Source organism: Panthera onca, chromosome B3, assembly GCF_046562875.1.
Source record: "Panthera onca isolate mPanOnc1 chromosome B3, mPanOnc1 haplotype 2, whole genome shotgun sequence".
NCBI lineage: Eukaryota > Metazoa > Chordata > Mammalia > Carnivora > Felidae > Panthera > Panthera onca.
Window position 1 is genome coordinate 86,095,008 of NC_138344.1, and position 23,105 is coordinate 86,118,112.

Here is a 23,105-nt window from a genome sequence, read left to right on the forward strand (position 1 = left end):
CTCTCGCTCTCTCTAAAATAAAAATAAAAAATAAACAGAAAATTTTCTTTTGTGTTTTTCCATAAGACATTTTATTTACAACCTGTGAGACAAGATGTATAAATATACTCAGTTTCATAGAACAGTCAAGGAAACAATACAGTAATGTGTTCTGTGTGGTAAACCCAGGATAATTCAACAGCTACTATTATTGATGTAATTTTGGGAGATAAAAATGCATACATACATACATACATACATACTCTTTTGGTTGATTTGGAAACACTTTTTTATTTCATTGAGAGTTGGGAGATTCAGTTTCTATATGTACTTTCATATCTCCTCTCTCGCATTCCCAACCCCAAATTCTTCTCTCCATATTTTGCAATATGTTCTGTTTTGATTATTTATCTCCCTAATCAAGTTGTATGTGTCCTTCCATTAAGCCCTCATTTTTGGTGATGTGTGGGTCATTCTGGCATTGGTATTGTCATCATTCTCATTTTCATTATCTGAACCTTTAGAAAGCATGGTCATAATATTTACAATGCTAAACATTAAGCTAGCATCATGTTGATTCAAAGCGCAACTGTTAACGCACAGAAAAAGTCAAAGATGAACTGATAACTTGAACAGTGACCACGTACTTATGTTGAACTTGTCACTGTACTATGAGTAATGCAGTGTTGGATAGTACATGATTGTGAAGCACAAATCATGGTTGCTAACATTAGTGGGCAGGGGAAAAACTAGCAACTTCAGGAGGCAAGTCATCTATGCTATATCCATCAGATACTAAAACCAGTGTTGCTTTAGCCCTATTTTTGGACTATTATATGAATTTGTGCTTTCCCCCAACTTCTGTACTCATTGTCGAAAACTGGAACTTTATTACGTCCAGGGAGGAGTTTCACAAAATGGGTGGTGAGCCATGGGAAACTGATGTAAAAGTAGAGTGGGCTATTGAAAGTGAAACAAAGATTATACTTGGTATACACTGATGAGGACAGCAAACACTGCAGAACCGATACTAACTCCCTATAGAGTCAATATTATGATTTAGAAGGAGGACTATATGCCACTTGTATAAAAAGAAAACAAATACAGCTTTGAAAAGTTTGAATGAATAATAGGGAAAGAAATGATGAGATAAAGGCTGTTTTTGCCCTGACTACCTGAGCTCTAGTAGGTCCTCTTATCTTGAGAAGATCTCTCTGTCCAGTTAATGATGTGCTCTAAGAGAAAAATGCAGATCTGCCCAATGAAGAAACTACTTATTACTCGCTCTTGCTTATCACCACTATCCAAATATGCCAGTTTTTAAATGTGCTAAAGGAATCCATACCAACTGATATGAACAGGTTTGAGACTCCTTGTGTAACTCAGAGAGTTTGGTTGCTTTCAAAGGCCACATTCTACCATACAACTGGGTCCAATTGAGGCTATTTTATTGCAAGTAGAAAATATTTTAATTGAAATAAGACTTCTTATGAAGAGTCAAGGAGATGTTTTGAAAGGGTGATCAAAATAGACCAACATTTAAAAAATACATAGAAGGTGATTTGAATAACAGTGGTCAGGACAAACATCTAGTGATCTGGGAAAAATAAAGAGAGAAACACTAAGCAAAAATACAAAGAAATGGAGTGAAATGATAGACAAAGAAAACTTAGTATGTGAAAACAAGAGTAACTGTAGAAGTGAAAGGAGTAGGTGAAAGAGAAACCACCTTCAAAGAAAAAATTTAAAAAAAAACTAACTTGAACTGGAAAAAAACTCAAGTTACCAAAATAAAAATAATATAACAAGGACTGGAGGGAATAAATTTCTAAAACTACATGTTTACATATGTAAATACACACACACACACACACACACATATATGTACACACACACACATATATTAAATACATAGACATTTCTAGGTAAAATAATCTAATGATAAAGAGAAAACATTGCACCTTTTCTAGTATAAAGTTGATTATTTGAAAAGGAAAGAGCATCATACTGGCATTAAATTTCTCATTGCAGTACTGGAAGGTAGTATAATGCAACTATGTTTATAAATCTTCCAGGAAAATACTGCAATTTAAAGACCCTGTATCTAGCCAAAATAACATTTATACAAGAGGGCAAAACAAAGACTTTTGCTTTTTCACAAGTGTAGCTGAGAAAGTACCTATTTATACATTCTGGGAGATTACTTGAAGAATTATTATAGCCCAAAAAAAGTAAAACAGATCTCAAAAGAGGGAAATACCAGGCATAAGAATCAGTGGAATTCAGTATACCTTAAAATTTATAAAGAACTTAAAAAAAATTTTTTTATGTTTTATTTTATATTTAAGAGGGGGGGAGGTGAAGGGGCAGAGAGACAGGGACAGAATCTGAAGCAGACTCCAGGCTCTGAGCTGTCAGCACAGAGCCTGACGTGGAGCTTGAACTCGTGAACAGTGAGATCATGAGCTGAGCCCAAGTCAGATGCTTAACCAGCTGAGCCACCCAGGCGCCCCTAATTCATAAATAATTTTAAAGCAGTGATTAGATAATTTTAATTGTGATGTTTTGAGGAAGGATTCTCAAAGTATGTTACAAATAACAAGAAAAATAAAAAATATGGCATGACACTACAGTTTTAAACTATTCCAAGTAAACTGTAGAAATGGTAGGTAAGAAACATGTAGGTTTAAAAGAATCTTATTTTGGCTTTTTAAGTTCTTCCTTTATCTATTAGGTATATCAATTATGAGGTGATATAAATTTGATTTAGTGTCCCTGAATATGAGAATCAGTAAATCCAAGTTGATTATTTTGATTTAAAAGGATAGATTTTCCTATTCATGGATATACATGGTGAGTCAACCTAGATTAAATAACATATTTGTATAATACGACCTATATAAATACTAATAAAAATTTACTTTTAAAACAATAACCACAGATGGTCTCTTTTTTTTTAATTTTTTGAATGTTTATATTTGAGAGAGAGAAAGACGGCGTGTGAGTGGGATAGGGGCAGAAACACAGAATTCGAAGCAGGCTCCAGGCTCTGAGCTGTCAGCACAGAGCTTGATGCAGGGCTTGAGAGCCTGATGCGGGGCTTGAACTCCTGGACCTGGAGGTCATGACTTGAGTTGAAGTCAGATACTTAACCAACTGAGCCACCCAGGCGCCCCAATTATGAGGTGATATAAATTGGAATTAGTGTCTTGAATATGAGAATCAGTAAAGCCAAGTGGATTATTTTGGTTAAAAAGATAGATTTTCCTATTCATGGATATACATGGTGAGTCAACCTAGATTAAATAAATAATATTTGTATGATATGAACTATACAGATACTTATAAAAATTTACTTTTTCCACAATAACCACAGACATCTGTTATTTTTTAACATTTATATTTATTCACTGAAAATGTTTAATGAAACCTTATATACTATATAAGAATACAAAAGGAGAATACAAAAAGGAAAAGAAATTTATCATCTACTGGGGAAGTAAATATACAAAAAAATACAAATGTAATTAGATGAATGCTATAGATACATAAACAAGGTGAAGTGAAGCATAGGAAAAAGAATGGTCTTTGGGGGAAGATGTGAAAGACTTAACAGAGAGGAAGTTAAGGAGTCTGCCAGTGAGCAAAGTAGGACAGGCATGTTGAATATAGGTTAATTGATGAGAAAATGCAAGTGTTCATCCCAGGTAACCAAATTATACAGTAAAACTCTTAAACTGAAATGTTTTGAAATTGGTGTGAAAATGAGATATCTCAAGCATCCACTGTTGAAAGGTCACCTAAGCTATAGTGAGAGGACAGACCCCTTGCTTCAGTAGTAGCCATGGCTGCTTTGCATGGTTAACAAAACAGGATGGGCTTGCTAGATGGTAACCACACCTTTTCCTTTCCACATTGAAGAGAAAAGCATGATCAGCTGCTATTCCATTTTTTGTGTGTGACTTTCTAGTATTCCCGAGTAGTGCTCAGGGAAAGGACTGTTCCAATATCAGGGTAGAAGTGATTTGCTTTTATTGCTACTATGCTGAGAAATTAGGTCTCCTCTTAGAATTAAGAAATCACAGAATAAACTCTATGGCCTAATATAAATTTTCAAACATAAAAGCTAATAGTTTGTTCCTCTGTTTACATATTTTGCTAGCTTCTGTGTATCAGGAGATTCCTTAGAAATTATAGAATTTTAAATGTTACAGATTCTCATGGGAAGTTGGTTTCATAGAAATGCATAACTTTTTTGGTAATCTGCTTATCTTTCTTGTTTGTAATTACATAAATGTTGAAATTTCCTATTTTGGGAGACATAATTTCATAGATTGTGGTAGTTTTCTAGCTTTCGATTTTTCATTTCAGAGAGCATAGTGCCCAAGAGACAATCTAAACAATATTGATTTAGAAAGTTTGCTTTTGTTAATTATTTTTTTTATTACAACCTCTTTTGGTGAAATGATTTATTTACATGTTGTTTAAAGTTTCTGTCCCTATTAATTGTCCTGATGCCTAACTGAGGCGTTCAGAACTGATAATCGGTAGGCTTTTCTATTCAATGCTGGGAGAACAAGCTGCTTATGATGACCCAACAGAGACATGAGGAAGGTTTGTGAAAGGGGTGTATTCATCCAGCTCTAATCCTTGTTTTCAGAAAGGCAGTGTCTTTAAGTGTTCTCTAATTAGTGAATAGATATGGTTGTAAATTCTTGTAGATACCTCTTTTGTCGCACAGAGATGGATGCCTGGCTTGTTTAAATCCTTGTTTTACATTTCTTTTAAGTGAAATTTTAATATGAACATATAACAATAGAAAATAGCAAAAGCAATTTTTATACATGTAATTATTGCTGTTTTATTATTACGCTCCATTGTGATATTTCTTTTTTAACATCATTGTAATTAGGAACTTGAATATTATGTATCAGAAAATGCTGTCTAAAATAAAATGTGGTTTTATTTTTTGTTTTCCTGCTTGTTTACTTTGCTGATCTCTTTGTATACATAAAATAATATTTACTGCTATGAAATTCTTTTTGGGTTTGGTAAAATTGCTTCTACCAGTCACCTAGGAAATGTAAGCTAGGAAACAAGACACTGATATTTAGGCATACCGAGAGGAAATATATTGCTTCAGTGAACTGAATATAAAACATGATCAGCGAAAACACCTGGTAATCAAAAAGAACAGATTTTAGTTATGCTTCTCTTTTTCAAAGAACTTAAGTGCTTAGCTATTATTGTTAGTACTAGAGAAGTAAGTTGGCAGTGACATTTGAAATATGATAAATAAAAGCCTACAGAATGTCTGCTTCTACTTTTAGTACTTCTCTGATTCCTTTTTCGGAAATTGCATAATGGAAACTAGCATAGAGTTAATGCAACTCTAATATACAACCTTACTTGTTGTAATAAATGTATTCTCTATTACTGTGTAATGATAAAGCCATAGTTATTGAAACTGCCAAAGAGATTGAAACAGAGGGATAGGAGCTTTTTGCCTTTATCACCTGTATTATTAATCGGAGATAATTACTGCAGAGCAGCTGGCTGTTGGTTTTAGGGAGCATCAATTGTTCTCCTCACCCAGCTGTTGACTAATAAGGATAGTCAACACATCTGTTTCAACAGCTGGTAATTAACAAAAGCCTAATTGCTGCAACTCTTTTAACATCCAATCTGTGAAAAAGAAGGGATGTAGAAGAATATTATTTACTTTGTGCTTTGCACTTTCTGAGACCAGTTTCTCTTTTTTCTTTCTCCCTCCACTTTTTTTCTTACTTTGAACACCACTGCCTTTGTATGAAGCATTGAATGGCAGGAGAACACAATATGGTAATCCAGAGCTTAACTTTTTCAGATCTTTGTTGGTGTTTCTTATTGCAACATTTCTTTGCTAACTTGCAAGATAAAATGGATCAAAAGCATTTTGAGTAGTTCCATACAACAGTTAAAATCCGCAGCAGTGTGCCCTAGGCTGTGTTGCTGTTGTCTGCAGCATCCAAAAGGAAACAGGGAATTCTCTTTTCTTATGCTTTTCACATGCTTAGACACAACTCCTAAATAATTCCACATTCATACACAGATATTTTGTTTTAATTATTATTACATATATTGGTTACCAGAAATTAAGTCACTCCTTCTTCCTTTGGCTTAGCAGTTTTTCTTCCTTTGGTTGAAATCTAAAACCTGGGGAAAAAAACCCTAAAAACTTATACTTGTTTTTCTTAATGTCTGTATGTCAACTTACGGTATTTAAGAAAACCTTTATATATGAAATCTTTCTTGGTCTGTTTTTCTTTAAACTGTATTTTGGTCTTTTTAAAAATTTTTCTTTAATTCAGGTAGCTTCAATTATTTCTTATTGATTTTTATAATAAATGAACAGGAAATTTACTGGGCTAGTCATAGAAACCTTAGTAAAATGGTCTCACAGATTAGAGATTTATAAATTGACATTTCTTTTATTTGATTTCTTTTAGTACTCTTATTTAGTTATGAACTATTTCAGTAAAAATATCTTTCATGTAGCCTTGGTTATAAAGTTTTATATTTATGTTTTTTATAGTTACAACTTTTGCTAGTTATATATGAACATTTACATTGTTAAAGGATTCACATTGTTAAAGGCAGTTATGGAGAATGTCTCAATTTCTATTTGTCAGCATTTTGTCAGTTAGATAATTACTTATCTATGCTTTCCCCCTTTAAAAAAGTTAGACTATAAACACCTATAACTGTATGTTAAATTAGAATATGTGGCAGTATTGGCAATCAGACACATGACAAGTTTAGGACACAGTCACTTTATCACTCAACTGAACTGTGCTAACTGCTGTAGTGATTCTGACATGTTTAAATATGTTTGTGTCCTATAAAAATTTCCATTTAAAATACACCTTATTAAAATGTGTTCCTTTCTTCAAGAATATGTTTGTTTTCCAGTTATCATGACCTTTCCATAGTCTTTTACATTTCCTTTGTAGCCTATATAGGAAAACTTGATGAATGAAAAATTTATTTTTATTAATTAAAGATCATATAATCATACCAATTTCCTTTTAATACATCCATAAAATTTTAGATTAATGTCAAAGTTAATTTGATAGACAGTGATTATGGCACTTATTTAATGGGAGTATCTGAAAAGTCCTTAGCTAAAATGTTAGTCAAATTCACTTGATTAATCTTGCTTCACTTCTCAGTTGGCAATATTTCTATGCAGGCAGTTCTTTAATCGTTGTTAGGTATGTTGAAAGGTATAGAAATTCTACCCAAGTGCTTGCCATGGACTGAATTGCAGATTGCATAATTTCAAAATTTTTTGCTGGCAAGACAAGTTTAGTTCAGCAGGTGTTCAGGTGATGAAGTGTATTATAGATGTAAAAAAAAAAAAAAAAAATACATGATCCTGAACAAATAAACAAAATACTACTGACTAAAATTCTAACTAAACAGGAGGGCACTGGCATGTAGAGAAATGTTTACGACTCAAGTGGAAAGGAGGAGAATATTGTCATTTTGGGAAATGTTTGCTTCTTTGGTTTAAATAAGAATTTAATTTTCTCTGTGTGCTCATGTTCTTAGGTAGTACAAGAGAAAGCAAGCTTAGTGAAAGGAATGTATCATGCCATGAGAAAGGAGAATGAACTTTTTGGGGAAACTCACATTCCAGCTGATGCTTTAAGTGTTTTCATGCATGTAATTTTTTTCCTGAGGAAATGATCTCAGAAATAAGTAGTGTGGTAGACAGAAATTCAATAATTTAATAGGGATTCTCTCTAGATGATAAATATGACATGATTAACCTGTTTTCTAAATGTTAAAAGAGGCAAATCTCATTAAATGGTGGAGAGATTATTAGTGAAGCCAGTGAAGTGATCAATGGTTTCACATGTATTAGTATAAATAACTTTCAGAGGTGTAGTCAACAAGTCTCAGAGACCAGACATCTCAATGGATCTAACTAGCAACAAATCTTAGTTCAAGGTAATATCTTCTGAGATAGAGTTCATTCAACAGAAAAGATAAAGCCTCCACAGTCTGAATCCATGGACAAAGAAATAGTTCCAGACAAATGTGTTAAATGATTTGTCTTAAAAAGTAAATTCTATCATACACTAAAAATAAAAATACAAAGAAGTTTTCCCAATAAATGATAGTGAATGGAAAAAGAGCTAATAATTGGAGTAAACTGTGTCATTTCTGGAGTCATCACAATAGGATATAATGGCATGTTTCAAGTTGAAGAGGTTGGCAAAGTAGTTAATGCACAGACTTAGGATTATTTGCTGAACTGGTAGTCAAGAGTTCTGAGTTCAAATTCTGCTTCTACCACTAACTTTTATTTATAATTTTAAAAGCCAAGAGGGTTTTTTTTTTTCCTAAAGGATTCACATTGTTAAAGGCAGTTACGGAGAATGTCTCAATTTCTATTTGTCAACATTTTGTCAGTTAGATAATTACTTATCTATGCTTTCCCCCTTTAAAAAAGTTAGACTATAAACACCTATAACTATATGTTAAATTAGAATATGTGGCAGTATTGGCAATCAGACACATGACAAGTTTAGGACACAGTCACTTTATCACTCAACTGAACTGTGCTAACTGCTGTAGTGATTCTGACCATTAAATTGTTTTAGGGGCACCTGGGTGGCTCAGTCGGTTAAGTGTCCAACTTCAGCTCAGGTCATGATCTCGTGGTTCATCAGTTCGAGCCCCGCATTGGGCTCTGTGCTGACAGCTCAGAACTTAGAGCCTGCTTTGGATTCTGTCTCCTTCTCTCTCTGCCCCTTCCCTGCCTGCGCGCTCTCTCTCTCTCTCTCTCTCTCTCTCTCTCTCAAAAATAAATAAAGATTTAAAAAAAATTTTTTTTAATTGTTTTAAATGGTTTTAATTCTTTTTTAAAGAATATATTTAGTTTTGAGAGAGAGAGAGAGAGGGCACTTGCATGCAGGAGCAGGAGAAGAACTGGGGACAGAGGGGGGTGGGGGGAGGTGGGGACAAAGGATCTGAAGGAGGCTCTGCTTACAGCAGACAGTCCCACGTGGGGTTCAAACTCAGGAACCGTGAGATTATAACCTGAGCTGAAGTCTGATGCTTACCTGCCTGAGCAATTTAGGCATCCCTAAATAGTTTTAAAATTTTTTAGTGTTTATTGATTTATTTTTGAGAGAGAGAGCAAGCGGGGGAAGGACTGAGAGAGAGGAAGACAGAATCCCAAGCAGGCTTTCCACTGTCAGCGCAGAGCCTGACACGGGCTGAAACTCACGAACCATGAGATCATGACCTGAGCTGAAACCAAGAGTCGGTTGCTTAACCAACTGAGCCACCCAGGTGCCCCAGTAGTTTTATTTCTTACATGATATTATTGTAGAGCAAAGGAAACTGTTATTGTAAGACAGGAAGCCATGGGGCACCTGGCTCTCTCAGTTAGTGATGCATGCAGCTCTTGATCTTGGGATTGTGGGTTTGAGTCCCACATTTGGTGTAGAGATTTCTTAAAAATAAAATCTTTAAAAAAAGACAAGAATTCAAAGAAACAATAATAATATCACACAAATTACAGAGCTAAAAATGATGATATTGGAAGTTTATTTCATGATGCTCTTAACCATCTGATCAAAATTTTTATGTAGACAATCTTTACATCTTTAGTACTCCCATAAAACAATGTTAAAAGTGAAAAATATTGTTAGGATGACTATATCCAAATTTTGTTTTTATTTTTCATGTATTTGTATTTTAGAGTAGATAGCCCTTCAGTGGGCTCTTTTCAGAGAGGGGCTTGCAAATGCAAACTGAAACCTTCTTTGAATCATTTCTGCTTAAAAGCAGGCGAGGAATATTACAAAGTAAATAAATCCAGTAATATACCAAATGTAAGAATTCTAAACATTAAATTATAAAAACATATTGGTCCATTTTTGATGGTACAATATGTGTTAAAATTTCAATATACCCTTCTCCTTCCTGCAGTGTGGCAAGAAGATACTGTGGGGACTCTTTTGCTGTTAACCTAGCAGGTCCTGGAAAAGATACTTTAATGCATTGCTAGACTCACAAAAATAAAGGAAACCTTTAAAAGACTTTACTTCACAAAAAATTGAGAGTAGAACCAGAGACAAACCCCTCTCCAATAGTAAGCAAACAGATGGTCTACAGCTATACCAGGGCAAACATCTATGGAGGTACTTTCATCTTCAGTTGGGATCCCAATTTCTAGACCATCAGCAAGCTAAAGAGCTGAGCCAGAAACTCTGGCATTATTGTAGGCTTCTTGAACTTTACCTAGGAATTGTCTGTCATGGATCCCTGATGAAACAGGCACAAGTCCTATTCAGAGGAAGGCATCCCTAATTTAGTCCAGGAAGATCCCATAAGTTATTACCAAGAAAACATGAACTCACAACCAAAGATCAATCAAGTACATGAGGAAGAAAAACATCACAAATGACAGTCACAACAGACAGAACCAAAAAAGAACACATACACACACCCTCACAAACACACAAACTCACTAAACAAAGTCTTCTAAAGAATATAGAATATTTTGTTCAAAATGCTTCAGTGAAGTTTATAACTAGAGTATGAATCACAACCATGAATAAAACCAAGAGCGTTTTCTAGAAAATAACCATGCAAGTCTGAAAAAGAATCACGTGCAAGTTCAAAAATAATTTTTTTAAGTAAGACACTCTAGGTAATTGTCAGATTATATATACAGCCAAAGAAAGAATTAGGAAGCTGGAAGACATATGAATTGGAATACATCTGAAAAATTACCCATAATACAAGACCAGTAGACAAAACAAAAATTAAGAAATATAGAGTAAGGTAGTCCAACAAACATTTAAATGGATTCCCAAAAGGAGAGAATACAGACAATCCTGGAAAAGCAGTGTTAGAACAGAAAATGACTGAGATTTTTGTAAAACTGATGAAAGATATTCTTTGACAGCAAGATAAGAAATACATACCTAGTCACATCATAATGAAATAGAAGAATTCTAACATCAAAGACACATTCATAATAGTAGCCAAAAAGATTACTTTTAAATGAGCAACAGTGACACAGATGACTTCTCAACAGAGCAGTGGAAGTCAGGAGACATTGGAATAATGCTTTCAATGTGCTGAAAGAAAATAGTTGCTAATTTAGAATCATATACTCAACATGAATATCTTCAAAGAACATGAAATGAACACATTTTCAGACAACTAAAAAATTGAGTGGGTCATTTGCTTTATAGTAAACTTTAAGAGCTGTTGTTTAGACAGAGGAACATGATTCCATAAGGAACCTTCCAACGAGGAAAGAATAAAACACAAAAGAAAAGTCACAAATTTAAATGCACATTGACTCAAAACAAAAAGTTAATTATGTTGTTTGAAGTTTAAATCTAGATAAATTAGAATACATTAAGAATAAACAGTAACAAATTAGGAGGAATAAATAGAGGTAAAGGGATTTAGGTCCTCTCATTGTCAAGAAGTATTAAATTAGGTTTTTGATAAGTCAAACTTTTATCTTGTAGTTCCTGGGATAACCATTCAAAGAATGTAAAGGACGGTATAACATTGAAATTATAGAGGGGGAAATGGGATGGTAATAAAAGAATCAATCCAAAAGATAGCAAGGAAAGGTGATACAAAAAAGTAAGAGAAGTAACAGGACAAAAAAAACATCATAGGATTACATATTGAAACCCTAATTTATTGATGGTGACATTAAATGTAAAAGGATCAAATGTTCCAGTTAAAAGATGAAGATTGTTAGACTGGAAAAAAAAAATATATGCTGTTTACAATAGTCACTTCTAAACCTAGGCATATAAAAAACATTGAAGTTAACAAGCTATAAAAAGATATGCCATACAAAAGCTAATAAAAAGAATGCTTTAGAAATTATATTAACATCAAGCAAAATACAATTCAAAGCTACAAGGTTTTTTATTTGTTTGCTTTGCTTTCTATGTAATAAGTGAAATGATGCCTCCCAGACAAGGTGATTTCCTGCCATACTGCAGTGTTACTGTGCAAGCACATGGTTGCCATGAACCACTATTAACTTCTTTTTTCCTCCTATTATTATATGCCCTGAAGAACCTGTTGAACTGTGAATTTCAAATGCTTTGTTTCATTGCCTTCAGAAACTTGTTCATTCTAGACAGATTCTTCACTTTTTCAGGTATCTAACAACATTAACCAAAAGCTTATATAGAACAATAGATATTGTAGGCTCTATGTAAACCTGTACTCTCTGACACTAGATCCATAATCAGCAAACTATGACCTCTAAACCGGCTGACTGTTTCTGTAGATAAAGTTTTATTGGAACACAGTGTTGCCTGTTCATTTATATATTGTCTATGGCTGCTTTCACACTACAAAAACAGCTGAGTAGTTGCAAGCGAGACTATATGGCCTACAAGTCTAAAATATTTAATATCTGGACTTTAATGATCATACTGCAGACTACCACATGACTTGAACTTGTACTTAAAGCCCAATCCTTCTCACCTTATTGACCTATTACTTGGTACAGTGCTATTTCGTATTGACTTCAGTTATTTCCCCAATAATTTTATACCTAAAGTTCAATAGTGTCTATTGTACAGCTTACATACTTGTTCACTTTGATATGGCTCTATCGTATGGTAAATTATCTCATTTTATCGTTATCTAATAGTCATGTGAGATGGGTATTATTACCACCATTTTACCATTTTACCTTTATCAGAGGCCCTAATTCAGAGTCATAGAACTGCTTGCTGGTAGCCAAACCCAGTTTTACTCTTAGTCGCTGTGCTGCACTCTGTTTCTGGCATACTTCTCTTTACCTCCCTTCTCTGTTTCGCAGACTCAGCTCACTGCTCATGGATCATTGTCTGCCTATGAATGTTTTTGACTTCTGCTTCCATTACAAACTGTTTTCTTCCCTTCCTCATGTCAGAGCATACATCACTAGACAGTGCAGATATGACTGCTTTTGAGTCTGGAAACTGATCATCCTTGGTCTGAAAGGCATTTCATAGGGACATAATATTACCTCATTGGAATAGTCTTTAAAGAGCATTGCACTATGGTAATATACGTGGTGAGAAATCCGTTTTCCTATGAAGGGGAGGTATAATTGAAATCCAATCATTTTTAGCCTTTTGATAGTAGCTTTTTTTTTTTTTTAGATACTTTTTTGCAAGGTTTTTAGTTATTTTTCTTTAACAGGTTCTTACCCTGCTTCTGAGGTTTAAAAAGTCAAATACTAGGATGGCTATAGTCCTATTGTTAAGCAGTTTTCTAATTTGATGTGTTATTTGAACATAGCTAATTAGATTCCTTACAAATGTGTTTAATACTGTAACACAGTTTATATATCTATGATTATAAAAAATTCTATTAAAACAATTAACATACATATTAAATTATGCCATATTGAAATGTAGTCTTGAATGGTAGAATAAGCAACATTTTCTGGATACTTTATTCTGGTTCCAACTTTCCTTCTCACCAACTATGAAACCTTGGACAATTTCCAAATGTTTCCCTAAACATATGTTAACAAAAATGTTATCACCTGTAAAGTAAGATCCTTTTCAGGTCTAAAATTATTTGGTTCTGTGATTTAATTTGTACCGTATCTTTCTTTATTTAGCAGGTGTCACACATAAGATCAAATGCCTCTGTTCTCTGATAAAAATAGGTTACCATTAATGGTCTTGGAGTTACCAAAGGAAGGCTTAACTATATCAGACTGTTACTATTAAAAACACATTCAAACAAAACATAACAAGATTTTGAAGTAAGATAAAAGTGGTTTCTCCACAATATCCATACAAATAGTGTTCAGTTATGGGGATACTGTAGTCTTTTCTTTGTCTGTCATTTTAAGGTACTAGATAAGACTCCAAGAAAACAATCCAGTTCATTTCTAATATGATAACAGTATAAATCGTTGTTCTATTTAGATGGCATTGCTCAAAACGTAGTTTTAGAATGAGCCATTTAATTATAAGACTAACCCTAACATTGGTTAACCAACTTGTTTTTCACTCACTTAAGGTAAATAAATTCTGGCAATGTAATGTACAGCATGGTAACTAAAGTTAATAGTACTGTATCATATTTAAATGTTGTTACGAGGGATGCCTGAGTGGCTCAGTCAGTTAAGAGTCTGACTTCTGCTCAGGTCATGATCTCACAGTTTGTGAGTTCAAGCTCCGCATTGCGGTGTGTGCTGACAACTCAGAACCTGGAGCCTGCTTCAGATTCTCTCTCTCTCTCTCTCTCTCTCTCTCTCTCTCTCTCTCTCTCTTCCTCCTTCTTCTCCTCCCCCACTTGTGCTCTGTCTCTCACTCTCTATTTCTCTCTCTCAAAAACAAATAAACATTAAAAAATTTTAAGTTGCTAAGAGAGTAAATCTTAAAAGTTCCCATCACAAGAAAAAAAATGTGTAACTATATGAGCTGATGGATGATAACTAAGTTTATTGTGGTAATCATTTTACAATATATGCAGTATATGCATACATCAAATCATTATGTTGTGCACCTAAAACTAATACAATGTTATATGTCAATTATGTCTCAATAAAACTGGAAATGAATGAAAAAAATATAATGGTCCAAGAAAAAGGTATAGTGAGAAGACTAAAGATGTAAAACACACACTGATCATTTTGTAAACTTTTATTATTATCGATAACTATTATCAGATGATGATTTGATTCCACCTAGAATTAGTTCAGCTGCTTCTCACACGTGCTTTAAGCAATACCCTTTACATGTTGGGAATAAGTATCAAAGGTAGATGGAGGACGTATGAATTCTGGAGTACACCATTGGCAATTTCAATGAAAATTTCAAGTTTTCCTATACAGAAAACAAAAGAAAGAATCAAGAATGTTGCAGTTCTTTTTATTTGATAGAGAATTCTACTCATGATAGACAAGGTATGGCTATTGTGTGTGAATGGAGTGAGGAGATGCGAAAAAACTTAAAACACGTGCCACTGTCCAGAAAAAGATATTTTGCTATTGCTCAGGAGATAATTTTATTGTTTTAGAGGAAGGAAATATATTAGGTTGAAAATCATTTCACATTGGGGCGCCTGGGTGGCTCAGTTGTTAAGCTTCTGACTTTGACTCAGGTTATGATCTCATGGTTTGTGAGTTCGAGCCCTGCATCTGGCCCTGCGCTGACAGCTCAGAGCCTGGAGCTTGCTTTGGATTCTGTGTCTCTGTCTCTCTCTGCTCCTCCCCAACTTATGCTCTGTCTGTCTCTATCTCTCAAAAATAAATTAACATTTAAAAAAAATCATTTCACATTTTGGGACGCCTGGCTGGCTCAGTCAGTAGAGCATCAAACTCTTGATCTTCAGGGACTTGATCTCAGGGTCATGAGTTCAAGCCCCACGTTGGGCATAGAACCTACTCAAAAAAAAATAAAACATTTTAAAAAATAATTTCACATTTAAACATTGCTGTATGCTTGTTACAATATATGGTGTCTTGTAAGTATTATTGGCATGATTTTTCTGCATAAAATTAGGGTGTTTTAAAATCAGCATCTTAGGGGTGCCAGGGTGACCCAGTTGGTTAAGCATACTCTTGACTTCAGCTCAGGTCATGATCTCACCATCGTGAGACTGAACCCCCTATCAGATTCTGTCTATCTCCCTCTTCCCCTTTTTCACCCTCATGCACACGTTCTCTCTCTCTCTAAAATAAAATAAAGGGGGAAAATAAAAGAAATAATAAAATCAGTAGCATATTAGATTCAATGAAATTTGGTGATCAGTTTATAAAATTTGTTTAGAGAGTTTAAAAAATATAATTGTGATGATATATGCTTAAAAATACTTTTTGGGGGCGCCTGGGTGGCACAGTCGGTTAAGCGTCCGACTTCAGCTCAGGTCACGATCTCACGGTCCGTGAGTTCGAGCCCCGCGTCGGGCTCTGGGCTGATGGCCCAGAGCCTGGAGCCTGCTTCCGATTCTGTGTCTCCCTCTCTCTCTGCTCCTCCCCCGTTCATGCTCTGTCTCTCTCTGTCTCAAAAATAAATAAACGTTAAAAAAAAATTAAAAAAAAAATACTTTTTGTTATAATGGTAAAATTAGTGGATTTAGGAGACCATATTTTAGTCAAGACAGATGTTTGTATAGGTAAATTTTGGTGGAGTAAACAGCAGAATGTTACTAGTATTAGGGAGAGATGAACCAGAAACAGTTTGAGAAGCAAAAGATCCAGCTAAAGACTAAATAATAGTCTTGACTCGCAGTTGGTCCCATTACCAAAACTAAATACACACATGACTCCCAGTTACAAGACTCCTTGTCTTATACACTTGATCCAAACATTGTATGGATCAAAACTCAATGCAAATGATGCACATAATGATCAGAAGTATAGCATCAAGTTTCCTGCATTTTTACCTTGAGCAGGACTTGGGTGGAAGTTTAAGAAAAACTTAGGTGTCGTTTTGGAGGAATTAGAATAAAGAACAAAAAGAGCAATTATATGTGGAAAGGCTTGAGTGATATTTAAAAAGGCAGCATGCTCAAGAGTATATAGTACATCTCTTCTGTCCTTTTCCCTGCAAGTGTGGCTATGACACACGGAAATTAACCAACCCTCGGGCACTGGGGTGATTCATTCAGTTAAGCATCCAGCTCTTAATTTCGGCTCAGTTCATGATCTCACAGTTAGCATATCAGGCTCCGCACTGACGGTGTGGAGCCTTTTTGGAATTTGTCTGTTCTTCTCTCTCTGCCCCTCCCCTGTTCACACTCTCTCTCTCAAAAAATGTAAATAAAATCTTTAAAAAACAAAATTACCAAGTGCTTGTGAACCTACACGTTGGTATTATTTTTCAAATTCTTACTTTTTGTCATCTGTCATATGTTCTTGAGAATATAGATTGACTTAGCAGATATATGTGTATGTGTAAACATATATGTTAAGTGTTTACATGTATTTACATAATGTATATACCAGAATATTATAGTTTTGCAAGTTGCTTAATATTCATGAACTTCAGTTTTATCACCAGGGATAATAGGAGTTATCTCATAGGTGGATTGTGGGGATAGACCATAGATTTCAAGCATTTGATACAATGCCCTAATCTATAGTAGGCATTCAACAAATGGCATTGCTATTATAGTTAAACACAGATGCTTTAAAGTTACATCGATTTAGGCAGCAAGTTTGGCAGTTTCTTTACAATGTATATAATTTTATATAAAGTATATAAACACATTATACACATTTACCATAAGACCCAGCATTTCCATTCCTTGGTACTTACCTAAGAGAAATGAAGGTATAATTGCACAAAATGACTATATGCTAATGTTTATAGCAGCTTTATTAATAATTGCTCCAAACTGGAAACAACCCAAATGTCCATCAACTGGTGAATGGATATACAGATTATGGTACATCCATACTCAGTGATATAAAGGGATGAACTATTGATATGTGTAATGCTCAAAAGCTCAAAAGCATTAAGTGAAAGAAGCCGAATTCAAAAAGCTGCCTACTATATGATTCTGTTTATGTGACATTCTAGAAAAGGCAAAACTACAGGGCTAAGAATCATAAGTGCTTGCCAGGGACTGGGCGTAAAAGGAGAGCATTGACTATATTGGTACACAAGGGAACATTTTAGAGTAATGGGAATATTCTGTTTCTTGAAGATACATTATCTATAAAGTACATAACCATATAGTGAAAGTATAAAATATCCTTGAAAATGATGAGCCCAAATTCATTGAAATGTTTCACTTGAGGCGACCGGGGGTGGGGGGGGGGGGGTGGCTGGAAGGGAAGGAAGGAATGTAACTAGTAAGTGCAATATATGGGTTGGGGTAAAAGATTTGTTTTTACATAGGAAGCAAAATAGCAAAATATTTTTTAAATTTAAAACAAAGTTTGTAACAGTGTATAAACAATCCCATCAATATTGTAAATAGGTTTACTTATACATATATTTATACATATATAAATATGTATGTATAATATACATATATTTACACACATAGTTGTAAATATACATGTCTGCTTATATATTCACATATAATTTCTGGAAGTGTATACAACAAACAGGTGACTACTAATCTCAGGAGGGGATTTGTAGTACTGAGTGTTGGAGATGGGACAAAGATTTACTTTACATTGAATATTTTCTTGTACTTTTTGAATTTCATTAGTTTTTTTAATGCATATGTTTTTATATGAATACACACATAAACGAATGCATGCAATTTTTATTAAACTGTAAGAAATATGGGAAATATGATGCCTGAGGAACAGGAAAAATATCTTGTTCACTAATTTCCTTAATGGTTTTGACATGAAGTTTGTTATTGGCCTGTAATGTGATGGAATTATATGACATTAATAGTGAAACTAGGAAATAAAGTAGAAGTAAACAGTACATTTAAATTAGTTAAGTTTTCTTACATATAACATAAATCCAACTCAAGCTAGCCTAAGCCAAAAAAAGATTTATTTACCCAGGGAGTCCAAGAAATGGAATGGATCTGGAACTGTCTTGCACAGGGGATCCAGGAGTACCAGTGATGTCATCAAGATTCAGTTTTCTTCTGGGGCTGGTGGGATGGAATACTGTGTTTGAATAACCTGGATGATACATACCTGAGGTAGTGGGGAACGAAGTTCATTCTAGCTACCAGGACTGAACAAGATCACTGTGGCAAAGGGTAAGGGTATTTTTCTAAAAAGGAAATGCTAGCCAGATGAACATATATCTGATAAAATAGAAAAAGGTGGTTGTAAAGCCAGAAAGTTTAAAAATAGCTTTGAACATAGTCACCAGGGCCTAGACATAAGATTAGACATTTGGAATTAATAAATTCAGTGGATTTGCTATGAAGCAACACCAAATCTTGATAGCCAACTAAATGTGAAAAGAGAAGTGAAAAAATAAATATTACTAGAAGCACGGGAATTTAAGTAAAATTTTCATGTTCCTATTTTTGCAGAAATTTCTTAGGCAGAAATCTTCATTTTGGCTTTTTCCTTCTAGAGCATTGTTGGTTTTGTTTTTTGGTTTCAGAGGGGTTTTGGATTTGTTTTTTTTTTGTTTTGTTTTGTTTCGTTTTTTTTCAGCAGAAGTACCAGGTAAAAAAAAAAAAAATCAGAATAGTCATCTAAGGTATTTGTCATTGTAACATATTTATTTAGCAAATTCTCTATTACCTGTCCAGTATTTGATATTCCTTAAATACATCCAACAGGATGTTTGACATTTTGTAAATTGAATGTGATATGTCCTTTTTTGTGTAATTCTTTTTGACTAACCATTTAGTCACGATGGGTATCTGTGCCTTTCATGTTAGCATTTCAGTCACGTTTTATAATTTACTGAAAATTGGCAATGCTGTCAATTATTGGCATAAAGAACCAGCCACCTATTTTTAAATGCTTTTTAATAATTTTTGAGAATGTTTTATCTATAATTCTAGAATGTGACATGTTAAGGCAAGCACTCAAATATCTTAAATTTAATTAAGAAGTAACTCTGTTAGATTTGCTAACCCAGATAGAGAACAAATCAATTAATTTAATTCCTAAATTATATACAGAGACCTGAACTGCTACATGTTTTTATTATTCTGTTATTTAAATAGAAAAGTGGCATTGTCCAGTGTTCACTTACATGACACTACTTTTCCTCTGGTCAGGATTTCACAGTTTGTCTTATGACTTCATTCTTATGGAAGAAAATAATCCCAGAGAAATTATATGAGTTCAACAAAATTAGTGAACTTCTGCCTCCAAACTCAAGTACTTTTTAATTATTGCCATTAGTGTGTGCAAGGTATGTGATAACATCGTTGAAAGTGAAAGACAGTATTTTCATGCAAATTAAGCTGTGAATAAACAAAACTGAAATCTGAATACTAGCACCCTATTTTAAAAGTTCTGATGAAAACTCTTTTGGGCTATACCTGAAACCCAATGGGAAAGGTGGTTGGAAGTTGGCAATTCTTTTAAAATTACAAGTTTGAACTCTCGAAAAACTGATTACAGACCCTTTAAAATTTAAATACTATAGGCAGAGCGGAACAATAACATCCCTTGAATAAAATACCACTAACACTCAAGATTGTTGCCATTCTCCCTTTAGAGATTTTTTTTTCCCTGCTGAAAAGGAATTGCAAAGGTTAAGTCATATCTGTAAGAATCAGGTTGTAGTCTTGTGTATTTTTTTCACATTAAATATCAAAGATGGCTTAACATATTTAGCATTTTCTGGGTTTTACTATTAATAAAGTTAAAAGAAAATCCAGTGTGATCAGGCAGTGGAGCCACATTAAGTTTGTATGCGAAACACCCATTGTGCTTATCTTATTCTTGATATTGCTCTGAACCCATGTTCCACATTCTGAGTTCTGTGTATAAAGTTAAACATTGCAGAAGGGCATATATCTGATGATACAGATGAATAATGTTGAAGTTTAGTAATGAGCAAAGTTGATAAATTTAATATGTTCTTGTCTTCAATATGTCTTTTATTAATATAATTTGATTATTTTGTGGGAAATTATGAAACACTACTAAAAATACTGATAGATTATAAAACTACCAGAAATTTAAGGTTCCTGTTTATACTATAATATATATTTTAACATACCAAAACCAATATTAAATTTCTTAAAATATTAATTACTTACAGGCAAAGTTGTTAGCTATGCAAGAAGCCAGAGAAACTGCAATTCAACAGTACAAAAGACTAGAGGAAGAAATAGAAACACTTCGTGTTTACTACAGGTAAAATTCTTTTTAACCTGGGCATAAAGAAATGTTGGTTTGGGAAATGTTTCTACCCAGTTTTACAGTGAGTGAAGAAATACCTCAAGGAAATTAAACATTATTCAGTTAAAATATTTTTGTAATTTTAAAATGATTCAGGCACAAAATATTCTTTATTTTACCTTTTTTTTCTTTCCTGCATTTGGTAAAATTTAAGCTTAGATTCCCATCAGATTTATAAAATTTACATAACTTATAACCAGTTGTCTGAATGGAGTCTAGTTAACTATTGAACTATTTGCTCATCTAAATGCCACCTCTAAAATGATACATATTTTTATTTTTAAAATAGTACATGAATAGCAGTAATAACAGCCTTTCACCAATTATAATATAATATGAGAAGTTTCTAAAGGAATGCCACTAAAGGATTTTTAACACTAATTTATGCTCCAAGAGTAGTTGTGAAATTAACTCAGTAGGTCACACTGGCATTTTTTAATGAAAAGAAATAGAATAGAAGATGTCAGAGTGCGTTTCCTGTAGTTAAAGTAAATATTGTTTTGTGATACTTTGGTTTCAGTTTTGTGTTGTGCGAGAGAGAAATAAGATTGTTGGGTTATCTGTAAAATATCTGTAGATTTTTTCACAAAGGATCATTGTAAAAACAAAAAAAGTTTTGAAAAATGATGTACAATGTTCTATATGTTCTCTGATACTTGATAAGATTAAAAAGAATCTGAAGTCTAAAACGTAAGAATTCACTAACTTGGGCTGTGGGTATTTGAAAGATTTTCTTTTAGTTTTTTGCCTCCTCTCAGAACAATGTGGTTAAGTGCATAAAATGCAATTAAATCAAAATCAGTTTTACTGAAATAGTTATGCAAGTATGTCATATTACTATATTCACACATCGTTATTAATACATTAAATAACTAGGTCTAACACCAAGTCTATTAACAACCATAATTTCAAAGTAGTGATGACTGTAAATGATATTTTGGGGATAACTGCAAACACTGAAATGTGATGTGAAAATATCAGTGGCTTCTATGGGTGCAAATTCTCTATATAAAGAGGTAACCAAGTAAAATTAGGTCATTAGCATGGGCTCTAACCAAATATGACTGATGTTTTCATAACAAGTAGAAATTTGGACATAGAGACGCACACATACAGGAAGGCTGTCCAGAGACACCAAGAGAAGACAGCCTTTTGCCTGGCATCCACAAGTCAAGTAATCCCAAAGATTGGCAGCAAATACCAAAATCTAGAGGAGGCCTGGGAGGATTCTCACCTATTCCATCAAAGAGAGGATAGTCCAACTGACATGTTGATTTTGGAACTGTAGCTTCCAGAACTCTGAGACAATAAATTTCTGTTTTAAGTCTCCCGGTTTGTGCTACAATGTTACAGCAGCCTTAGGAATTAATGCAGTTATCAAATATTAAGTATGTTTGGGGCACCTGGTGGTGAAGTGTCTGACTCTTGATTTTGGCTCAGGTCATGATCTCAATAGTTGGTGAGTTTGAGCCCCGCATCAGGCTCCATGCTGACAGTGCAGAGCCTGCTTGGGATTCTATCTCCCTCTCTCTCTACCTCTGTCTCCCTCTCTCAAAATAAATAAATAAACTTAAAAAAATATTAAGTAAATTGATTGATGACTGGGAAGTCATTTGCCTGCAGTTAGAAGCAGTGTCTATGTGTGGTCATGTAGATAAGCAGAAACCTGATAATGGATAAAGACATCTCAGCAACCCACCCTTTTTTTTTTTTTTTTTTAAACTATAGAGTGGATATGACAGTCTTTCCTCCATACTTTACACCAGTGGATTCTCCACTGTAGCTGTGCATTAAAATCACCTGAAGAGCTTCTAAAAGCCCTAATCCCCATCTCCTCCCAGGCCAATTACATTGGAGTCTCGGTGTAGGACTAGGCTATCAGTGTGTTTTAAGGTCCCTAGAAATTCCCACATGTATCCAAGTTTGAGGGATGCTGCTTTGCAAGCACATTTCAGATAGCTGCGTTACATCAGGGTCTCTTCTTGGTGGAATAATAGAGGCATATATTAAACCCTCTACTAGGACTTAAAGTATCGTATGATTTGTGCCCAGACCTTGGATACCGCAGTGTGGTATGAAGTAGCTTCACTCTATTGATAAGGGAGAGTTTTTATGGAACCTTTTCCTGCCATCCTTGTGAGATAGAACAGCGGGTGTTTATTGATAAAATGACAGTGTCCAAAAATTCTGAGAGGCATATGATATTCTTACATGAACTGACGTTTCTTCTTCAAAAATGAACCTGATGCCAGTTCTTAATGCTCCTCCTTCTTTC

At 34.1% G+C, this 23,105-nt stretch overlaps 1 protein-coding gene across 4 annotated transcripts in view; it reads left to right on the plus strand.

Moving 5' to 3' along the window:
* MIPOL1 (mirror-image polydactyly 1) overlaps positions 1-23,105 on the plus strand; it is a 306,029-nt gene that overhangs the window by 174,860 nt on the left and 108,064 nt on the right. For all 4 annotated transcript variants that reach the window (XM_060619573.3, XM_078448315.2, XM_060619574.3 and 1 more), the window contains one exon: positions 20,691-20,785. In XM_060619573.3, coding sequence (XP_060475556.1) covers positions 20,691-20,785 — 95 coding nt within the window. The remainder of the gene's footprint in view (positions 1-20,690; positions 20,786-23,105) is intronic.